The 20,606-nt window shown below is 41.2% G+C and overlaps 4 protein-coding genes across 7 annotated transcripts in view; 1 reads left to right on the top strand and 3 right to left on the bottom strand.

Annotated features, from left to right (window-relative positions):
- The first annotated feature begins 144 nt into the window (after positions 1-144).
- Positions 145-8,146, top strand: LOC116841800 (tubulin beta chain-like). The gene is made up of 4 exons (XM_032810178.1): positions 145-505; positions 4,548-4,656; positions 6,208-6,781; positions 7,039-8,146. The coding sequence occupies exons 1-4, from the start codon at positions 449-451 to the stop codon at positions 7,664-7,666; spliced, it is 1,368 nt and encodes a 455-aa protein (XP_032666069.1). The 5' UTR covers positions 145-448; the 3' UTR covers positions 7,667-8,146.
- Positions 7,805-11,930, bottom strand: LOC116841803 (tubulin beta-1 chain-like). 2 transcript variants are annotated; one of them, XM_032810181.1, is made up of 6 exons: positions 11,020-11,843; positions 10,703-10,811; positions 10,255-10,482; positions 9,398-9,725; positions 8,978-9,227; positions 7,805-8,811 (listed from the first exon to the last, which is right to left on the bottom strand). In XM_032810181.1, exons 1-6 carry the CDS (start codon positions 11,074-11,076, stop codon positions 8,470-8,472), a joined length of 1,314 nt encoding a protein of 437 aa, XP_032666072.1. In that variant the 5' UTR covers positions 11,077-11,843; the 3' UTR covers positions 7,805-8,469. The 2 variants fall into 2 exon arrangements, with proteins under 2 accessions (XP_032666072.1, XP_032666073.1); XM_032810182.1 differs by having other exon boundaries at positions 8,555-8,811; positions 9,124-9,227; positions 11,020-11,930.
- Positions 11,931-12,143: 213 nt separating this feature from the next.
- On the bottom strand, positions 12,144-14,691 carry LOC116841802 (tubulin beta chain-like). Its single transcript, XM_032810180.1, has 3 exons — positions 14,162-14,691; positions 13,044-13,708; positions 12,144-12,877 (listed from the first exon to the last, which is right to left on the bottom strand). Exons 1-3 carry the CDS (start codon positions 14,216-14,218, stop codon positions 12,283-12,285), a joined length of 1,317 nt encoding a protein of 438 aa, XP_032666071.1. The 5' UTR covers positions 14,219-14,691; the 3' UTR covers positions 12,144-12,282.
- A 156-nt stretch (positions 14,692-14,847) lies between these two features.
- The window catches only part of LOC116841799 (organic cation transporter 1-like), a 22,386-nt gene continuing 16,627 nt past the window's right edge, over positions 14,848-20,606 (bottom strand). For 2 of the 3 annotated variants that reach the window (XM_032810175.1, XM_032810176.1), the window contains exons 4-10: positions 18,592-18,850; positions 18,271-18,362; positions 17,367-17,570; positions 16,839-17,088; positions 16,593-16,724; positions 15,485-15,839; positions 14,963-15,251 (exon numbers count right to left, since the gene is read on the bottom strand). In XM_032810175.1, coding sequence (XP_032666066.1) covers positions 14,963-15,251; positions 15,485-15,839; positions 16,593-16,724; positions 16,839-17,088; positions 17,367-17,570; positions 18,271-18,362; positions 18,592-18,850 — 1,581 coding nt within the window. Of the gene's footprint in view, positions 15,252-15,484; positions 15,840-16,592; positions 16,725-16,838; positions 17,089-17,366; positions 17,571-18,270; positions 18,363-18,591; positions 18,851-20,606 lie in introns of all 3 variants that reach the window. The other variant, XM_032810177.1, reaches the window with a different exon arrangement.

Genomic DNA, 20,606 nt, shown 5'->3' with positions numbered 1-20,606 from the left:
CGTTACTCCCGTGTCGCTTATCACCCGTCCTTCCGTCCATCCGCCCCCCTTTCTGCTTTTCTGCCCGTCGCGACGACGGATTCCTCCCCCCTCTTCCCTCTTCCTCCTCTCCTAGGTCTACCCCATCGTCCTCCACAGAGTCCACAGCCTCGAGCTTCCAGAGAGTGGAGCTCAGGACACCGACACGTTTCCCTCGTCAGTTGTTCACGCTCGTCATCATTCGTAGGCTCGACTCCGTTCGCAGGCGCGACGGCCCGCTGCACTTCTCCTCGGTTGCACTTAGCTGCACACGCTCCGCACTCCGTTCCGACACGCCGAGCGCGCACGCACAGGCGGATCGACCCACGTACACGAGCCCGAGGAACGGACCCAGGACCTAGGAGGATAAAGAGAGAGTGAGAGATCAGCTGTTCCCTCGCGACGTACGCCGTTTTGAAAGAAAAACAAGATGAGGGAGATCGTGCATCTGCAGGCAGGACAATGCGGCAACCAGATCGGTGCGAAGGTAGGTCCACGACCTAAGCTCTAAAGAAGCATCTCTTTCCCCTCGAGCGTGCGAAGTTGAGTCTATGTCGAGCGTAACGAAGTCGCGCGAGCCGTGTGTCATATAACTGCGGATTCTACAGCAGGTTGGAGATTAATTTTTCCGTGGTCAATGTTTAACGGGAGAAAATCCGTTGTGTCGAGGAAGAAGATGACGGATTCCTTCCTTCTTGATTCTTGAGGGCGGTTCACACAAAGTTCTTTGAGGAATGACAAGACGCGTTTCGGTCGATCAAAATCTACGACAAGTTTGAAGCTGATCATTTCCTAATTTTCAGTTAGCTTTATTAATATTCAATTATTCCATCCATGGAGTTACAATATACCGTCAAATTATAGCTTATAACTGCTAATAACTTCAGGGTCCAACAGTTTCTGCATCAAAAGTCAGGACTGTGAATGAAAGCCGAGGTTCATTGGCGCGCGTCCGACTGGGTGTGGAGCGTTGCAAAAGCGTCGATGAGACGAGAATAATTTATCTGTTTGCAAAGATACGCGCGACCGGAAATTAGCTGTAAAACCGTGGTTTATGTCGCGTTAAGACAACGGGTCGTCAATTCAGGGGAGAACAAACCGAGTATTATGACTCAGCGTCTTCGGAGTATCGATCCTAGTTTACTAGACGTGGTTTCCAGAAAAGTTGCGCCCTTCAAGTCTTCTTGTGGCTATACTGTGTTACTGTGTTCGAAAACATTCGTCTAAACTTTCACAGATAGCTGAGAATAATTGATTGATGAGTGGAAACTTCCTACAGATCTGTCCTACAGTTCCTCCAACCGAATTTTCCATCTAATCCTCAAGTAACAGAAAATTCAGTTACACTAACCAAGTTGTTTTTCTCCGTGTAGATATCGTGATGCGATATTTTACGATTCAATTAGAATAACATCCAGCTAAAATTCATCAAAGAATAAAGATTCGTTATTCATATGTATTTTTGAAGCACAATTTGCAATAACCCTTTGTTGAGAAAAATATTTCAGTCATTAACGGGAAACATTGTATCGGCGCACCGAATACTCATTTTACCGAACACTAGATGCTATTTTGATCGCAGAAATTACTACAATTACGATATGTTTTTGTAACAATCAGATATGATTAGCAAAATATTACGAAACATTGTTCTGATCTCTGAGCGATCTTGTAAATTTCCCCTCTCTCTCCCTTTCTTTCTCTTTCGGCTATATCGGTACCTCCGATGGAGATTGGTCTGAGTGGTAATCGTCGGGAGCAAGCATTATGTTATATCTACAAAAAAACCACGATACAACCTTTCTCGGTAGTATCGTCTGACCACGGCTATAATCGACTCGAAGATAAGGCGGCGCGCAACGAGATGGAATTTAAAGTCTTTCCGCTGCGTTCGCGCTTCACTATTGAGAGAAGCCCCCCCTCCCTCTCCCTTCTATTTCGTGCAGCCAAAGTGCGTAAAGTGATCCAAGTTTTAATCGCGCTGGCATTCGCGGGAAACAGGGGCAGGAAACGACGCTCGCGTACTCTCAGAGAGAGAGCACTTAAAATTCTGCAGTAATCGTCACTACCATTCAATGGCGTGAAAACGCGTGGACGTACGAAGAGCCGGTCCAGAATCCATTTTTCAAGATTGATTAGTTGTCTAAGAAAGCAAATAATTCAATCTTCATAAATCCTCTACAAACAAAATGCATTTTGATGTACAATTACAAGCTCATTTTAAACAGAGTGAATTAAGTGAAAAAAAAATATCGCTGATATATAATTGAAAATTTCCAGTTGTTAATTATTTGTTGTTTGTTTCTTCTAAGTAAGATTGTTATTGATGCACGGCGAGAAACTAAAATTATCGTGCGAGAAGCACTTCAGATTCGCTAATCTCATTGATCCTGTTCATTGGCGTGACAACTTGGGGGCTTACGATACACTCGATTATTTTTGTTGTACCAAACGATATAAAAAAAATTTGACGTTTCTTTCTTATATATGTATGAAGTCAGATATTTTATATTCTCCTGATTATTTTTCTTATATATTTTAATATGTGCTCTTTGCTTATCATTTTAAAGAAAAGAATATCTTGTACAATATTATCACGCATTTTCTTATATCATTGTCAAAATTTTTACGATATTTTAATATAACTTTAATGAATATTGTGTTAACCCGATTGCTCGATTCAAGAATTGTGATGATTCAATGCTCCAAAGGTAAACTTCTCGCTTTATCAATATTTACCTTTGATAAACGGGACTTTATCGCGTTTCCGTATAACTTTTATGGAATTAGAACTTTTTTTTCATTTGATATTGCTCATCGAGCAATGACGCACGCTAGATGACGGACTAAAATACAGAGTACCTAGTGAGTCATTTTCACAAAACAAATTAAAGATCAAATAGATTTGGTAGTGTGTGTGTGTGTGTGAAACAATAAGAAAAAATATAATGTGGTGTGTGTGTGTGAAACAATAAGAAAAAATATAATCGAATAACAGTAATATACTAAATCAATGAAATATCGTGTTCAACTTATTTCAATCAGTGTTTATTCACTAGTTAATTAAAAAAACATCACGATATAAGATGTATTTGCTTTTCTTATTAATTGCGCTATTACGCAAATGAGTCTCTATGGCGATCTGTATGCACCTATGATATATAAATCTTTTTATTTCTGAAGATTTATAAATAAATAACTTTGGATGAAGATGCATACGTGAAGAAAATGTATTTTATTCATTCAAGCCAATCGACCCGTCGATTCTGTTTTTGCAATTGAGTTGCGTTACTCCTGTCGATTCAGAAAGTGGTGCGCTCGAACGATCGTCTCTTCCTTGAAAAGGATCGTCCCTTCACTCCATCCTAGATGCAATTCCCAGAGCGGCATTGTTTTCCGCTTGAAAGAATTTAACGATCGTAGGAAACAGAAATGATGCCTCCGTGGAATTACAGACAATTGTGATCTACGCGATCTTACGATGATGCTTCTCGGTCGATTGGAACAGTTGTGAGAAATCCGCGAAAGTCAGCGCGCAAAGAAGCACACGGTAAATTGGCTGAACATGTTGCAGTAACTCGACTACAGTTTCGCATTCTATTCGTTCCCAGTCTGTAACACACCGGTAAGGTTCTTAAAAAGCCTATTTAAATTTAAAATCTTCTTGTAAGTAAAGTAATGCATAATTTCACTTTGTAAAGATCTTAGATTTAATTTTTTTACAACGCAGATAAATCCACTAGAGAACGCGATATATATATATATATATATATATATATATATATATATATTGCTTATTGAAAGCTTAGCGGTTTTTGTTCTGTCAAAAATTAATTTAGAATTTAATTTAGTTTCAAATTTAATTTTTTCCCGACTATATTTAACAAGCGCAACTACTGCTCAATTATGATGAGTGAGATCGAGGGAAATTATTTCCTGCTTCCTGTGATTTGCGCAATAACGAGCGCGATGCGAACGTCGCGTACGCGAGCGCACGGCGAAGATGCATTTAGAATAATCGGAGGGTCGCGTTTCGGCGAGGCGAGGCCATGGCGACCGGCACACTGGCTCGCTATTAATAGGAGGAGAAAATAGTAAAGACAAGACAAATGGAGAGAGGAGAAATGTTTAACGGGAGGGTGGACATGAGCCAGGGGGCACAGGCCGCGTTAATTCCGTGCGTCTCTATTTTTGGATGTCGCGCGCGTGTTATCCTTGTCCCCGGCCTAAGGCTGTCGTTGCGTTTGGGGCAACGCCACCACGGATCGGAGGGAAGTCGCCCTTCGCTCGACACCTCGAGTGGCTTTAAGCGCAACGAAAATTCCGGCGGAATAAACCCCGGCGACGGGGGCTATGTTTGGAAAATGATTAAGGAAAGATGTCCGCTATTTTTACGCCGAGCTATTAAACACACGCCCTCGCTCGCTGCGCTATCGCTAAATCAAATCTTTAATGACGATATGAAGATACGAGAGAGGCTCCGAGAGCGGTTGATTTATATAGCGTAATGTTAACGAATCACGTTGCAGTTCTGGGAAGTTATTTCCGAGGAGCACGGCATCGACCAGTCGGGCATTTATCATGGAGACAGCGATCTGCAGCTCGAGCGAATCTCCGTATATTACAATGAAGCATCTGGTAAGGGCATGTTAAACATTATGGCCTCGCGTGCTCTCCCTCCTTGAATATAAGTGGAATGCAATCCGCTTGGAACTCAGGCCGTCGCTAAAATTTATTATATATCGTATCACAACACACTCGCTTATGTTCACAGTGAGTCACTGATGGATTTTGAGGAAAAAATCTCTCCTTCGTATTGTGACTCGTGTAACTTGCTTTTGAATGATTCAGGCTCGATACCAAATTTAACGAGAGGCTTGCTATGTTGTAAATCAGGCAATATCACACTGATACATCGTATCATTATCTTTGTACGATAATCTTCTCACGTGCATACACATAGTGACACACATTATTGTTAATGGAAATCAGGTTACTCGATGCACCTGACTCCTCGGTGAAAGGACGTGCGCGAGAATGAGTGCAGTCTTAAAAGTAGAAACGCCAAGAATGACGGAGAAGTTCGACACTCGTGTCTTAACGTCTGACACTCAGCACATTCGATAATAACAATCGATAGAAGAAATGAAATCAGATTTCGCGATGCGCGGCAGAGAGAGATCTTTTCGAGTGACGAGCGTTCGCGGCGAATTCTCCCGACACGCGTCGAAAATAGCAGCAACGAGAAAGGTAGAAAAGCGCGCTGTCCCGCGCCGATACTCGGCGCGATGGAGAAAAGGAACGTCGGGACATGCATTTAGGCCAAAAATAACCGCTTTGTATGTTCGGATGTTAGAGTTGCACACCGCGACACAGTCAGGCCCCAGAAATTGTCATGCGTTTTCGTTCGTGCCGTAGAAATGGAGTTATTTCCAGGAATGTAACGCGCGACGCGCGTGTTCCGCGCTAGAAACAATTTAGTTAACGAATCGCTGAAACTCACGTACCGACAACGCAAATGAGTTGTTAAAAATAGATTACAGCACACGAGGCAGATTTACATTGACTTACTTCCCGTGGTTTATCTTCACTGCGTTTTTCATTTTTATTTTAAATTGTTAGGTTTTTATTGATGCACGTCCTAATGATGATATTAGCTCGTTTAGCACTAACGATAAATACGTTTTATCCCTCACTAAACGCGATTATATTGGCCTGTGTTAAAATTAATACCTTCACCACTGCGGTGTTACTCGATTATCTTTCATTATCGCACAACGTTAGTGTCCACATTATTCCGACTGTTGAGGTAGCGCTACTCATTTGCAAACGACGCAGGCACGCGGTTTCAACCGTATACGCATTTCCGTCGACCATTAAAGTCGATACGAGTTTTCGGTGGAATGACAATAGCGGCCGATTTAATATGGACGCATCGACGCCGTATCTTCCGCGTGTCGCGGCAACTATTGAATACAATCGTTCTTATTGGCGATACTCGAGAATACGCTTCACGTTGGAAGCACCTTCCTCATACGTTTCCACCTAATACAGCCTCGTTATATAAATTGCTTTTTCAAGGACTCTGAATATTGCTAGATGTCTTTTGGATTTTTCTGCTTCTCAGGATGCCTGAATAAGTAAGACACGAATTAATGAATTCTTGAATTCCGTCCTTCTGCGTTCCAGTCGCGACATCCACGAACGGGGGAAAATATGTGCCGCGCGCAATCTTACTGGACTTGGAGCCCGGAACGATGGACGCCGTTCGTTCCGGCGCTTACGGGAAACTCTTTCGACCGGACAACTTCGTGTTCGGGCAATCCGGTGCTGGCAATAACTGGGCGAAGGGTCATTACACCGAGGGCGCCGAGTTGGTAGATTCCGTTCTCGACGTGGTGAGGAAGGAGTGCGAGAACTGCGACTGCCTTCAGGGTTTCCAGCTAACTCACTCTCTAGGAGGTGGTACTGGGTCTGGGATGGGCACCTTGCTGATCTCTAAGATTCGTGAGGAATATCCTGACCGAATCATGAATACTTACTCGGTGATGCCGTCACCCAAAGTGTCCGACACAGTGGTGGAACCCTACAATGCAACGCTGTCGGTGCATCAATTAGTGGAGAACACTGATGAAACCTATTGCATCGATAACGAGGCCTTATATGACATCTGTTTCCGCACATTGAAGGTTTCCAATCCGAGCTACGGCGATCTCAATCACCTGGTCTCGCTCACTATGTCCGGAGTAACCACTTGCCTCAGGTTGGTGCGAAAAGCAATAAGCAGACATGTAGAAGAATAAATTTCATAAATCAAACAATCCTCATATATTTTTAATTTATGCTTAAATATCTTCATACATTTATTCGTAAAATATCTTCATGATAAGAATGATAAATACTAATAAATATTTCATTGATTAATTTTGCAATCATTAGTTAATTTGGTAGTCTTGTGAATCCTTGCAAGTTTACTTACGAACGTAGAGGAAATTAACGCTTTCAAATAAACTTTTTTAGGTTCCCCGGCCAGCTGAACGCCGACTTACGGAAGCTCGCAGTGAACATGGTGCCTTTCCCACGTCTGCACTTCTTTATGCCAGGTTTCGCGCCTCTTACGTCCAGGTCCATGCAACAGTACTCTGCACTTTCCGTGCCGGAGCTCACTCAGCAAATGTTCGACGCGAAAAATATGATGGCGGCCTGCGATCCTCGCCATGGCCGGTATCTCACTGTGGCGGCGGTCTTCCGCGGTAGGATGTCCATGAAGGAGGTCGACGAGCAAATGCTGAGCGTGCAAAACAAGAACAGCTCGTATTTCGTCGAGTGGATACCGAACAACGTGAAGACGGCGGTCTGCGACATCCCGCCGAAGGGGCTGAAAATGTCGTCGACTTTCATCGGCAACACCACCGCTATTCAGGAGCTGTTCAAGAGGATCTCCGAACAGTTCACGGCGATGTTCAGGAGGAAGGCCTTCCTGCATTGGTATACCGGTGAAGGTATGGACGAGATGGAATTCACCGAGGCAGAATCGAACATGAATGATTTGGTGTCCGAATACCAGCAATATCAGGAAGCCACGGCGGAGGAGGACTTCGAAACGGAGGAGTGCGCCGACGATTTCGAGACCTGCGAGCAAGAATGAGGTGACTGAAGTCAACGCGACGTTTCCTTCTTCTGGGTTTACCTTCAGCTTCTCTGTCCGTCATCGTAAGATCCCACGATCGACCGTGTGCTCTCGAGGAGCAGTCTTTTGATACTTTTATATACGATGCACTTTGTAATCGAGGCGACGAATGTAATATAGGCGATCGAGATCACTTTCTAACGAATTGTGATACTGAAGTGTTTTGGTAAAGAATATATTTAGGAAGAGAGAGAGAGAGAGAGAGAGAGAGAGAGAGAGAGAGAGAGAGAGAGAGACGAACATTTGACAGCAATTGCAACAATTGCGAATGACAACATGAAGTACATAATTAAAATGTGGCGAGACTTCCGTCTCTCGTTGACCTCAGATATGCTTATATTACATTCGGCTTCACTAGTGATAATTATATGAATCTTGATATGTCACTTGGATGAATGTGGCATGGAATGGATTGCAATAAAAATTCTTGAAAAATCACGCTTTCGTTGTACTTTTAGCATAAATCTCAAAGCGATAAAGTATCAAATTACAGGGATTAAAATTTTGAGGATAAATTCTTTCCCCCGTTATTCCTTCTAATAGAACAACATGTCATCTCTTAGTAACGATCTAAGTAGTAAAAAATGCTTGATTTCACTTGGAAGTATTCTTAAAATTATTAGGAAATCATGTATAATACAATTAACAATTCACATAGTTTCGTTATTTTTTGGCCTAATATGCTTAAAATATCAGTTTTAATATTTATATAATCTTCTCTCATGCTTCTTCCTATCATATAGTTTGTCGTTTGTGCGCCTCTATTGTACGAATTTTTCGCTTTTGTTAGAATTCTCTTGATACTGTTGATATTCGGAGATTAGGGAGTACAGTTTGTCATGAGCTTCCGTGAATTCAGACTCCTCCATACCTTCATTGATATACCAATGAAGATATGCCCTTTTTGTAAATAAACTCTGAAAGAGGTCGGACAGCCTTTTAAGCGGCTCACAAATCGCGGTTGTGTTTGATAACGAAGTTGCACACATGCTCACATCACGCGGCGGTACGTCGCATATAGCAGTTTTGATGTTGTGTGGAATCCAACCGACAAAATATTTGCTGTTCTTGTTTTGTATATTGTACATTTGCTCGCCCACGTGCTGAAACAAAAAATTAAATTTTGTTAGTAAGGCAAAACACTAGAAGACGAATCCTTTCTCGCACTGTTTTCTAGCATATTTCTTCACTCAATGCAGTAAAAATTGTGAAAGATTGTCGAATATTTCAAAAATATCTCAGTCATTATGCAATCAAACTTATAAACACCTTGGGAGATATTCTGCCTCGGAAGATTGCGGCAGCAGTGAGGAATCGTCCCTTTCTGGGATCACAATCGGCAAACATACTGTTAACACTGAACATCTGTTGTGTCAGTTTTTGAACCGAGAGAAGACTGTAAGGAACTGATCTACCTGCTGTTAAAGGCACGTATCCAGGCACGAAGAAATGCAGCCGTGGAAACGGCACCATGTTCACCAAAAGCTTCTTGAGGTCCGTATTTAACTGTCCTGGGAATCTAAATAAGGAATAACGTAAGAAAAAAAATTGCTTAGAATATAAAAGTTTCTGCAGTTTTTCGAAAATGTCTATCTTACACGAAAAATGCGTAATTACTATCAACATCTACAATTGAAAAAAGCTCAAACGTTGTATTTTGTATTCAAATGCCTGAATTCTCCTGCAAACCTCAAACATGTGGTGATGCCCGACATGCAGATTGAGATTAAATAATTCATGTCGTCATGAGTCGGCGAGAGGAGTCTCAAGACACTATTGCAAATATAATAGAGAGCTTCGTTATCCATATAGAAGACTTGATGGATGCATTCGATCAGGTGATTAATCGATAACACCGCGTTGTAAGGCTCCACTACGATGTCCGACTTCTTCGACGATGGCATTACGATGTAAGATTTCAACACTCTGTCGGGGTACTCGTCGATTATATTCTGAGCGAGTAAACTGCCCATGCCTGACCCGGTGCCACCGCCCAGAGCGTGCACGATCTGTATACCTTTGTTAATGATGATCATTAATCCCTTTTGAAACAAGCTTCGGGAAAAATCTTGTTTCAAGAACATAACGAAAGCATATAAGACAAATTAGAATCAGAATAATAGCTCTAAAAGTACAAATAATATCAAGCAATTTAATATAAAAAAAATTTGTAATAATAATAATAATATAATTTATGGTAAAGGAAATGAGAAAGGCTCTGACGAATTAAAATCAATATGAAAAAGAGCCTATAAAAGCCAAATGCAAATGACGTAGTGTTATAAACAATTAAATTTATCTATATTTACATAAATCGATGTTAATTAATTGTACTAATATTGTTAATATCACATTATTTCAGCTAGGTTGATAGGCCCTACTTCATACTAATTATAATTAATAATCTCTCTTTTAAATTCTAATTTCTCTTTTAAACATTATGTAGATAAAATAGCCGCTTTGACGCCACACAAACGATAACATTGTTGGCCATTGCAGCGTTGAAGCAACGTCATATTCCTCACGGAGTCTGCTGAACTTTTAACCTTGGATTAAATCGCAGCTCTCGGCTTCCGTTCGCACGAGCTCCAAGGTCAAGTCCGCGAGCTCCGCTCCTTCGGTGTAATGACCCTTGGCCCAATTGTTGCCAGCCCCGTTTGTCCCGACCACGACATTGTCGGGCTTAAATAGGTTGCCGTACGGTCCAGATAACACGGGTTCCAAGCCTTTGCGGTCGAGGTCAACGAGAATAGCCCTGGGCACGTATCTCTCAGCTGAAAAAAACGATTGCCGATGATATCGCCTGACGGGATAATCGTCGTATCGTTTCGCGTCGATTGCCTTTAATTATATCGTTATTACAGTCATTGTGACGGAAACAGTCATGCATGCCGTATTACAAAGAAATACTTAATGTTCGCGATTAACGTTGTGCAACGCTTGTGAGAGAGCATGATCCGACAAAAACGTAATTGTATTATTAAAGATTGATACCTGCATTTTCTGCAAAATATACGTTAATGCGTTGCAATTGAAGATCTGACTCCCCGACGAATCTGCCAACTGGATTCAACCCGTGCTCGTCTGAAATTACTTCCCAAAACTATGAATCAAATTTAAAATGACAGTTTTTATGCAAGGACTACTTTATAATTTGTTCTACTGTCAAAATACATCTAACCAAGAGATTATCTAAATATTTTAAAAATAATTATTGGTTTACATACAACTAAAATATTATGTGGAAAACATATATATTATATATCTATATTAGAATAAAAATTATCTTTTCATAGTACAATACAGGTTACCTTTTTTCCAATATTGTTACCGCATTGTCCCAATTGTATGTGCACAATTTCCCTCATTTCGATTTCAATTGATAATTTTGAACTTCAATTACAAGAAAAAAAATTAACAAAATTCTTTAATTTAATCAATTACATGTTTCTATATTTTGTTCTGCTCATCTTACGACAATTTACAACACATCCAACCTGAACTTAGCATCGTGTAAAATGAACGATACAATATATATCTCGATAACTCTGTACTTGCTGTGCCTGGCATATGTGTTCTTAATTATCTATGCAAAATGATTAATAGTTCATTAGATTTATTCTTTTGCACAGTTATACTTTACCGTTCTTTCAAATATCTTCCTCACATCGCTGATGTTATATGGTCACGTCACGGTGTACTCCGGTGTGTTCCTGTCACACGTCTTTTCGTCCAATCACAACGCGTAACTATTCGCGAATTTCACCTTCCTTCTATTCAAACAAGATATATCGGGAATCTTCGTGAAATTTTTCATATTTTTTGCGATTTGCGTAATTGCAAAACGCGTTTTTGCGTCAGTTACTCGCGGCTATGTTCCGTAAAAACGGCGACGGATAATGTATTAAAGTTGACACGCGCGAATGCACCGAGCCAAGTGTCTTCGCTAGTGTGGCCCGACGCAGCTCGTGCAATAACACGCGTTCTCCGTTGTTCGCTACGATTGCACGTGATAATAAAGTGTTTGCCCTCGGGGCACCGATGAGATAATGCGCGATCGCTAATTTTTGCCGAGGCCTTGGCTTCATCAATGTCAGTTGGCTAGAAGGACGATAACGAGTTCGATAGCGAGAGCCGCGTCTAAACGCCTGCGATTACTAGTCTTATTTAAGAGGTGCGCATATTTATATGTCACAGCACGGACGATGCCATTAACTGATACAGATGTGCTATTAATGCGACAAAGAGTGCAACTCGTGAATGTAATTCGTGAATATTGGGAAAAATCGCTCCGAAGAAGTTCATTAATTAATGTCACGACTGCCGACTTCAAACTCGAAGATTAATCCGACTTATTTTGATGTGTTGTTTATTAGAAATTTCATAAAAGCTACGAACACTATAAGTGGTCGGAATTTTTTTCAAATATACACTCATACTATCGACATATAAAATATTGTAAAAGATTACTAAAAAATAAGTAAACAAGTCAAAATAAAACATGCACCGTCGAAAAAGAAACTTGTAAACGTGAACGTGCTTCTCCATTCCTCTTTCTTCTATTTCTTCATTTTCTACTCGTCCGTCAACTCCTCATCCTCCACTGTCGCGTCCTGATATTGTTGATATTCCGACACCAGGTCGTTCATGTTTGACTCCGCTTCGTTGAATTCCAACTCGTCCATACCTTCACCAGTATACCAGTGCAGGAAAGCTTTCCTTCTGAACATGGCAGAGAACTGTTCAGAAATTCTCTTGAATAATTCTTGAATAGCTGTCGAGTTGCCGATAAAGGTGGCAGACATCTTGAGGCCGCGGGGTGGAATGTCACAGACGGCGGTTTTCACGTTATTTGGTATCCACTCGACAAAGTATGAGCTATTCTTGTTCTGGATGTTGAGCATTTGCTCGTCCACCTCCTTCATGGACATCCTACCTCTGAAGACGGCCGCCACAGTCAGATAACGACCATGACGAGGATCACAAGCTGCCATCATGTTCTTGGAGTCGAACATTTGCTGGGTGAGCTCCGGCACGGAAAGCGCACGGTACTGTTGGCTACCTCGGGACGTAAGTGGCGCGAAACCGGGCATGAAGAAATGTAGTCGGGGAAACGGCACCATGTTTACCGCGAGTTTCCTCAGATCAGCGTTCAGTTGACCGGGAAATCTATTGATGTTTGAAGGAAAGATGTTGGAATGATATTGCAGAAAAGAGAATAACATGATGTAGCGTTTCTGTTATACCGTCCGTTATACTTTCAACTTCTAAAGTAGATAGAATTTCCAATTTCTTATTAAGACGCATAATAATCTGATGTTTTTATCCTACAGACCTTAGACAGGTTGTCACACCGGACATGGTAGCGGAAACCAAGTGATTTAGATCACCGTACGTAGGAGTAGACAGCTTCAGAGTACGGAAACAAATGTCATAAAGGGCTTCGTTGTCGATGCAATAAGCTTGATCAGTGTTCTCCACTAATTGGTAAACCGACAGAGTAGCGTTATAGGGCTCCACAACGGTGTCGGAGACCTTGGGAGAGGGTACTACGGAGAATGTGCTCATGATTCTATCCGGGTACTCTTCTCGGATCTTCGTGATGAGCAGAGTGCCCATTCCGGACCCGGTACCACCTCCCAGCGAGTGTGTGAGTTGAAAACCCTGGAGACAATCGCAGCCTTCCGCCTCTTTTCTCACTACATCGAGCACTGAGTCCACTAACTCGGCACCTTCGGTGTAATGACCCTTGGCCCAGTTATTGCCAGCCCCCGATTGTCCGAATACGAAATTGTCTGGTCGAAATATCTGTCCGAACGATCCTGAGCGCACGGAGTCCATCGTACCGGGCTCGAGATCAATCAGAATCGCGCGAGGCACATATTTCGGTCCAGTGGCTTCACTGTAGTACACGTTGATTCGTTCCAACTGGAGATCCGAATCCCCATGATAGGAACCTGTAGGATCGATGCCGTGCTCATCCGAAATCACCTCCCAAAACTAGGAATTTTGTAAAAATTAATTTATTGCCTGACGAAGATAGAACAGAGAAATAATAACGTCATTGTCAGGAAGATTAATTAACAGTTAATTAAGCATTAATTAACAGGAAGTCTAGAGATCATCTTTATAAAGAATAATAATTTTAATTAATCCATTGTTTAGAAAATTAAATTTTTAATTACGCATTGCTCTCTATTTACGTGTGTATTTATGTGTGTTTTTTTGTGTATGTGTCAATATATATATTTTTAACATAATTATTTAATTTTATTAAGTCTAAGATAAGAATTTGTTTAAATCTAAGATAAGAATTAAATTAAAAAATATTTAAAATAGCAATATTACAAATATTATTTTAATGTTTAAAATACTATAATATGTCGATCGATAAATTTTTATATCTTTACTGACATTATCGTACATATATTTTATTTCTTCGTGAATACTAACCTTGGCTCCAATTTGATTGCCGCATTGACCAGCTTGGATATGAACAATCTCACGCATTTTGTATCCTTTTGAAATTTTAGGGATAATACAGTTTTATGAAGTCCAACGCTGACAAACCTAACGATTGTAAAAGAAATTGGATCCTTCGGGAAATTTAAGAACGAGGGACGAGAATATCGCGGATTTGTCTAAAATGTCATTCAAACAGAAACAGGTGACTAGCAGGTTCCCCTTGGTGACGACAAATATCGATTAAAGCACACTTTAAACAAACCAAAAAAGAAATATAATTTACGTTTAACAGTAAACGTAATTTTCTATACATTATTCTGTCACATACGGTGTAACGGCAGATAATCAATACGAATTTAAAATATCGATCAGCAAGGTTCCACACAGGCGATTATCACAAACCGTTAATAGATACTATTTTATTCAATCTAACTGAAATCATAACAAGACTCCTCTTTAATAACGCAAAAACAAAATGCAAAATCGACATCTAATTGGAAACATAAAAAAAGTATAGCGTAACCTTCTCTAAAAGTCTCACGGATCTCGAGGGCGTTAATTCAACATACATGTACACGCATGCATCGCGACGACAATTGACAGCACTTTCTTACGACACAAGGGAGGGAAACAAGTACCTCACCGTCGACAAACACTGACACACAAGGCAGGTATTACAAAGGAAGTACATTATAATAAATGGAAAAATAAATACAATGCGTGTCTATACTGGTAATTATAATACAACACGTGGTAAGGTGCTAATTAATAAGACTGTCTCTCATTGTCTCATTGCGACTTCTGGCGGCTCACGTTCACCTCCACCACCGCGCTGAACGTCTTCGGCTCGACGCCGGTCTCGACGACGGTCTCGACGAAAGTCTCGTCCGTCGATTCATCTTTGGGTGTACTTAAGTTCTTCGCCCCTTCTTCTTCTTTCGAAGGCAGCACGGCAGCTGGCTTTTCGCCCTCCGGCGTAGTCGCGGCTTCCTGTGTCGCGACCTTCGAGGTAGACGGGCAACTGCCCGGTTTGCCGTTCACCAGAAACCTCAGTGGCACGGACTCGGTCCTGCCTCTCCTAATGCGCCAAGATATTTTGTAAGTAAGAAGAATAAAGAAATTGATTAATTACAATTTGACAGTAGAGTTATAAGATTCTTTATATCGCGAATTGAAATTACGCGAAAATCTGAAAAATAATGTTGATCTTCGTCTTAATTCATTAAAGATTCATAGTCTTCAAGATCTAATAAAAAAATTAATTTTCCTATGTTTAGAAAGGTCGGATTTTTCATCATTGAGACTGCTAACCTCGGTATTGTCGGGCAGGACCATAGTTTGAAGTCAGCCCCGAAGAGCTCACCCTCTTCGATCGTTTGTGGCAAGTGAATGTTGAGCGTCTCCGGTAGGAATACGGACGTAAGTGCACCGGCGACGCTCAATGATCCCATCACGATCAGTGGAAGGACCCTCGAATAGACTGCTAAGTGAACGATGTAGGGAAAGGTAAGAAGGCCGATACCAGCGATGAACGAGGCTATGCCCATCGCTTGGGATCTCAGTACTGTGGGCAGTAGCTCTCCCACAAAGACGTAGAAGACAGCGAAGGAAGCGGCAATGCCGAATTTTCCGATCATCGCCAGACACACCGTCACCCAGACCGCATCTGCTGCGACAAAGGTCGACTGTGTATAGAAAACGAAACGTTGGGATTCGAATTTGTGAAAATCCTTTCCCACAACATAAATTAAATGTTCCTTAAAATAAGAGAGAAGTATTGACATAAATTTTCTCACAATCCCTCTCTCTTCTCTCTCGTGAGAGAAGCAACTGAGTTGGATAGGTTCCGCAATAAATTTGCTTCTGATGAGCAAAGTTACGCGTGCAGTGCGATACTAATTTACTAAGCAGGTCGAACGTTTACTCATGGGGGCCCATGACGTCGGTACAATCGTCGTCAAAACGGTAATTCCCGCTTGCGTTGTGTGATATCACAATCGCTATCATGACGAATTCAATAAGTTAATGACGTTGGGGCCGCCGTGACGCAGAGGCGCGATTCAACTTAATACTTTTATTCAATCCCGCAACTATAATCAAATAATATCAGGATGAGCAACGCGGCGCTATAAGTGATCGTTTGCACTTGTCATCAAAATTGTATTTTTATATATCACTAGAGATGTATATTGTATGTACGTATATTTAATAAAAATGTATTCTAATATGTACTGCTTAACTATCTAAAAATCTAACCAAACATTCGTGAGTAAAGTGTAATAACTTTCAAATACTTAAGTCGAAATATACACGCGTATCCAAAATAATTCCAGCAAACAAATTATTCCAGAAGATAACGTTACTTCGAATGACTTCAAAACTTTAACTTAAAGTAAGACGTAAATCGGCAAAATAGTACCTTCGGGCACGAACATGCAGGACACGCAAGCGATTCCTCCCAACAGCATGGTTAGACACAATACCCATCGCCTACCTAATCGATCCATCGCGTACCACGTGACAACATAAGATGGAATCTCTACGATGCCTCCTATAATAAACGCAAAGAGTCTTTTATTTTTTTAGAATAAAAAAAATTTCTTCTTATTGAAGCATACGAATAACAGATTTAGATTGCATGCATCATCGAGATTAATGCTTTTACCGATAAAGAAGGCCAGATAATCGGAGACACCCAGATTGGTTGCATTATACGATAGGCCGTTGTACACCACCGCGTTCGCCACCCAATCGAAGGCAAGAATAAAAAACTTTTTCCTAATGTTTGGATTCGTGATCAGGTCCATGGGCGTCGCGGATGTCGGTGGCGATCTATTCTCGCCCTCCACATCGATGTTACTCCCGTTGGTGTTTCTACCGTTACACGATATCCCTTGTCTCTTTAATATTTCCACCTGCAAATAACACATTCGTATAGTCTCGTGTGATTCTTCCTCATTCATACACTTACGCTGCTGTCAAGGAAGATATACTGGGAGCATATATATATATACTGAGAAAAATATATTTATTACGTATTATATTTAAAATATAATATATATAATAAATATAAATCCTGATAAAAAAAGGAGAAAACAGGGAATTCGTAAAATGATAATTAAATAGCAGTCACAAGTAGTCATTAGTTATATCGTGAAATTCTCTCTCATACACTTGGGAAAATTGGAATTACCTCCATCTTCCTGAGAAAATTTGTAGGCACTGTCTTGCCATTGACTTTTGCCATGTGTTGGACAATCACCTCCGCCTCGTCTATTCTGTTTTTACTGAGAAGCCACCGCGGTGACTCGGGGATGATCCAGTAATAACTGAAGAGAAGAACAAACGGCACCGACGTGGCTAACGATAGGGTGTACCAGTGCCTTAACAAGTAACCCTGACAGGAGGATAATATAAAAGTATGTACCGATCACATTTAATTGAAATTATTTTCGTATTACACAGACAGATCAATCCCTATCAATACGATTTACTCTAAAATCAGAAAATGAGACAGAGTTCCTGCCATATATTCCAATTATCACTTACAGAAAATTCCTAGAAAATTTACAATAGAAAGAAAACTTGTCATAATATTTTGTAAGTTTTGTATGTTTCTACAATTTTTAATCGTGCTCTCAACTCTACTTAAAGGCCTCGTCAGCACCATTCTCATCAATGCCAAATCTTGTCACAAGTCCCTTGTTACAAGAGCGAATATACAGACATGAGGACTTCATTTAGAATTTATCTGCATGCTCGGTGGCGCGGTGGCGCACGCGCGCGCGTGTCGTTCTGGAGACATCTGAATGCAGAATGTTTCTATTTGCATGCAGCGAACGTGACCGACCACTCGCATTTGCATACGCTCGCTCTGTATGATACACGCTGATGGATCACTTGCAAAATGATCCGCGTTGCACCCTCGCGTTGAATTTATTGTGGGCGCGATCTCTGTTCAGCCACCGCGCGATAACGCGAGTCGCGTCGCGTGATAATGCGAACTTTTGAGATGCCGGCGACGACGAGATTTCTCGCGAAAGGCATGTCGCTCCTTACATATTGCGCTTGCGTATTTTATGAACTACGGCACTTACCAGCAACGCTAGAAGAGACATCGCAGAGGCGAAGAACATACAAATTACCATGCCGGCAAATGTTCGGTATCTCGGTCCCATCAGCTCGAGAGCTGCAATGAAATTCACCATACACGAGTATCATTTTACATCAATTTCAATATTTTTATTTACTGTCGTACTCTTACTGTCGTACTATTATCGACTGAGGACGAAAAAGACTTTCTAGTCTTTCAAATGTATCTTTATTCGCCTTTTAAGCTATTTTAAAATTTTAGAGTATATTTTTATCGGGAATTCGAAGGTGTTGTAGAGCCAATAATTTATGTACGCGTTACGTACCCAGTATGAAAGGTATTTGGTAAATGGCAGGAAAAAAGAGACCATTCACAGTCCTCAGCACCGTGTAAATCACGTAGTTCGGACTGAAGCACGTGGCGATGGAGAGTATCACCTCGAGGAACAGGATAGAAAAGAAGGCCGTCCTTCTGCCCCATTTGTCGGCGATCCATCCGAACACAACGTTCCCGAACAGACTACCGACGTAAAAGAACGTGGTCGACGTGGAAGGCCACCAGCTGTTGTCACATACTAGATCTAGCTATATGGATGTAGAATGCCATTAAACTACTTTGCCAGCGCAAACTGGCACATTGAGACGTAAAAGTACGACAAAACCAACTGTGGTAAATATCAATTAAAAGATATATGCTATCAATATTGTAATAAATGTAAAGTAGATAAATAACAATTTTTAAAATAGAAGTTGTAAAGACAAAAACTAGGAGAAAGTATAAAATAGGAAACGCATCGACGTAACATCGTGTTTACGTCATCCTCACGTGAGGTGTGACAAAACACAATGCATCTTCTTTTATGATAAAAATAAAAAATTATAAAAAATATATGTACGTCATATATCAACATTATTCAATGATAATTGGCTCGAGAGGGACTGGGAGAACGCGTGCTTCAATTAATCTATAAATGACTTCAGGATCTTCGTTGTTTAATCGAGAAGTGCTGTTGTGACCGACAACAATGTCGAGTGGGGAAGCTGAAATAAGGCCACCACCATCAACAAACGAGATTATAAATATCGACTGTACGGAGACTTAAGAGGGTGATATCGCGGTAGCCCGAAGAAGTCATTGCACCGACCAAAGCGTTATCGTTCTTCCTACATAGGCATGTGTCCGCGATGCGCAATGCGCAATGTGACACACGGCAATTACGGCCGTCGCGAGACTGTCCGCGGTTTTAATGACCCGCCAGCTATCCGAGGTCTTACAGGAATTTGCGATTGACACGTTTCGTAAGATTTGCACCAATTGTATAAGAATACGAAATACTGCAAATCGAGGATATTTATGCACTCATCCAAATTAATGAAAAAAGCCTTTAAAAACGAAATGGAACTCTGACACAAACGTAGAAATGCAGCGAGATCGATATGTTATGATAATTTAAACATTTCTCCTTAACAAAAGTTTAAATTGGGGTACGAATAGACGATTATTTATTGCAGTACTTGAAAAAAAAATCTACAAGAATTTCAAATTGAGCGTTAAGTATGTAAATGGAAAATGCTTTGTGATAATTTGTATAATGATTTACGGATAATTTTAATTTGACTTCAGAACATAATATTTCCCAGACGCTCAATAAATTAAAATTTCAAAGGATATTACCCGCGAAATTTCTGTCAGAGATAGTTCGAAGATCCGTCTGTGTTTATCGTGGCATTTGACGCTGAGATTTAGCAGCAATTGTCACAAAGCACCCTGTATAACCGCACGGCAGCGTACGTGCGGCGCTATATTAGTGACAAACCGGAGTGCGTGCTCGCACACGTGTGAATACACGCGTCATCGTCACTCGGCCGATCGTCATTTGTTCGTCAATCCAGCATCGGCGACACAGCGCGCGTACGCTGAAGAATGGAGCAACGAAGGGAAGCTGAGAGAGAGAAAGAGAAAGAGGGAGAGATGTTGCTGGACTCGTGCAATGGTGGGGGCGTTTCATCTCGTTGCGTTTACGTAGGAGGCTGTCGACGTAAACGCGCTCGTGTTTATCGCGCGAGCGGAGGGCACGCACGTGTATGTATGCGAGTCATACGAAGCTTTGTATGTAAATCGCAAGCTCATATGCGACTGCACGTGTATGCGCGCATCCGAAGGCCCCTAAGGTGTATTGGTAAGCTCCCACAGTGAGAGGTGTCCATCACCCTCATTTGACAGGAGGAACCCGATCCCTTCCCCCTCTTTGCGCCCTTTAAAGCCCCCTTCTCTTACGATCTTTCTCTCTCTCTCTCTCTCTCTCTCTCTCTCTCTCTCTCTCTCTCTCTCTCTCTCTCT

The sequence above is a fragment of the Odontomachus brunneus genome, unplaced genomic scaffold (assembly GCF_010583005.1).
Source record: "Odontomachus brunneus isolate Ranch 3 - 2012 unplaced genomic scaffold, Obru_v1 Obru_scaffold_018, whole genome shotgun sequence".
In the NCBI taxonomy this organism is placed as follows: domain Eukaryota; kingdom Metazoa; phylum Arthropoda; class Insecta; order Hymenoptera; family Formicidae; genus Odontomachus; species Odontomachus brunneus.
This window is presented reverse-complemented; position numbering and strand designations above follow the sequence as displayed.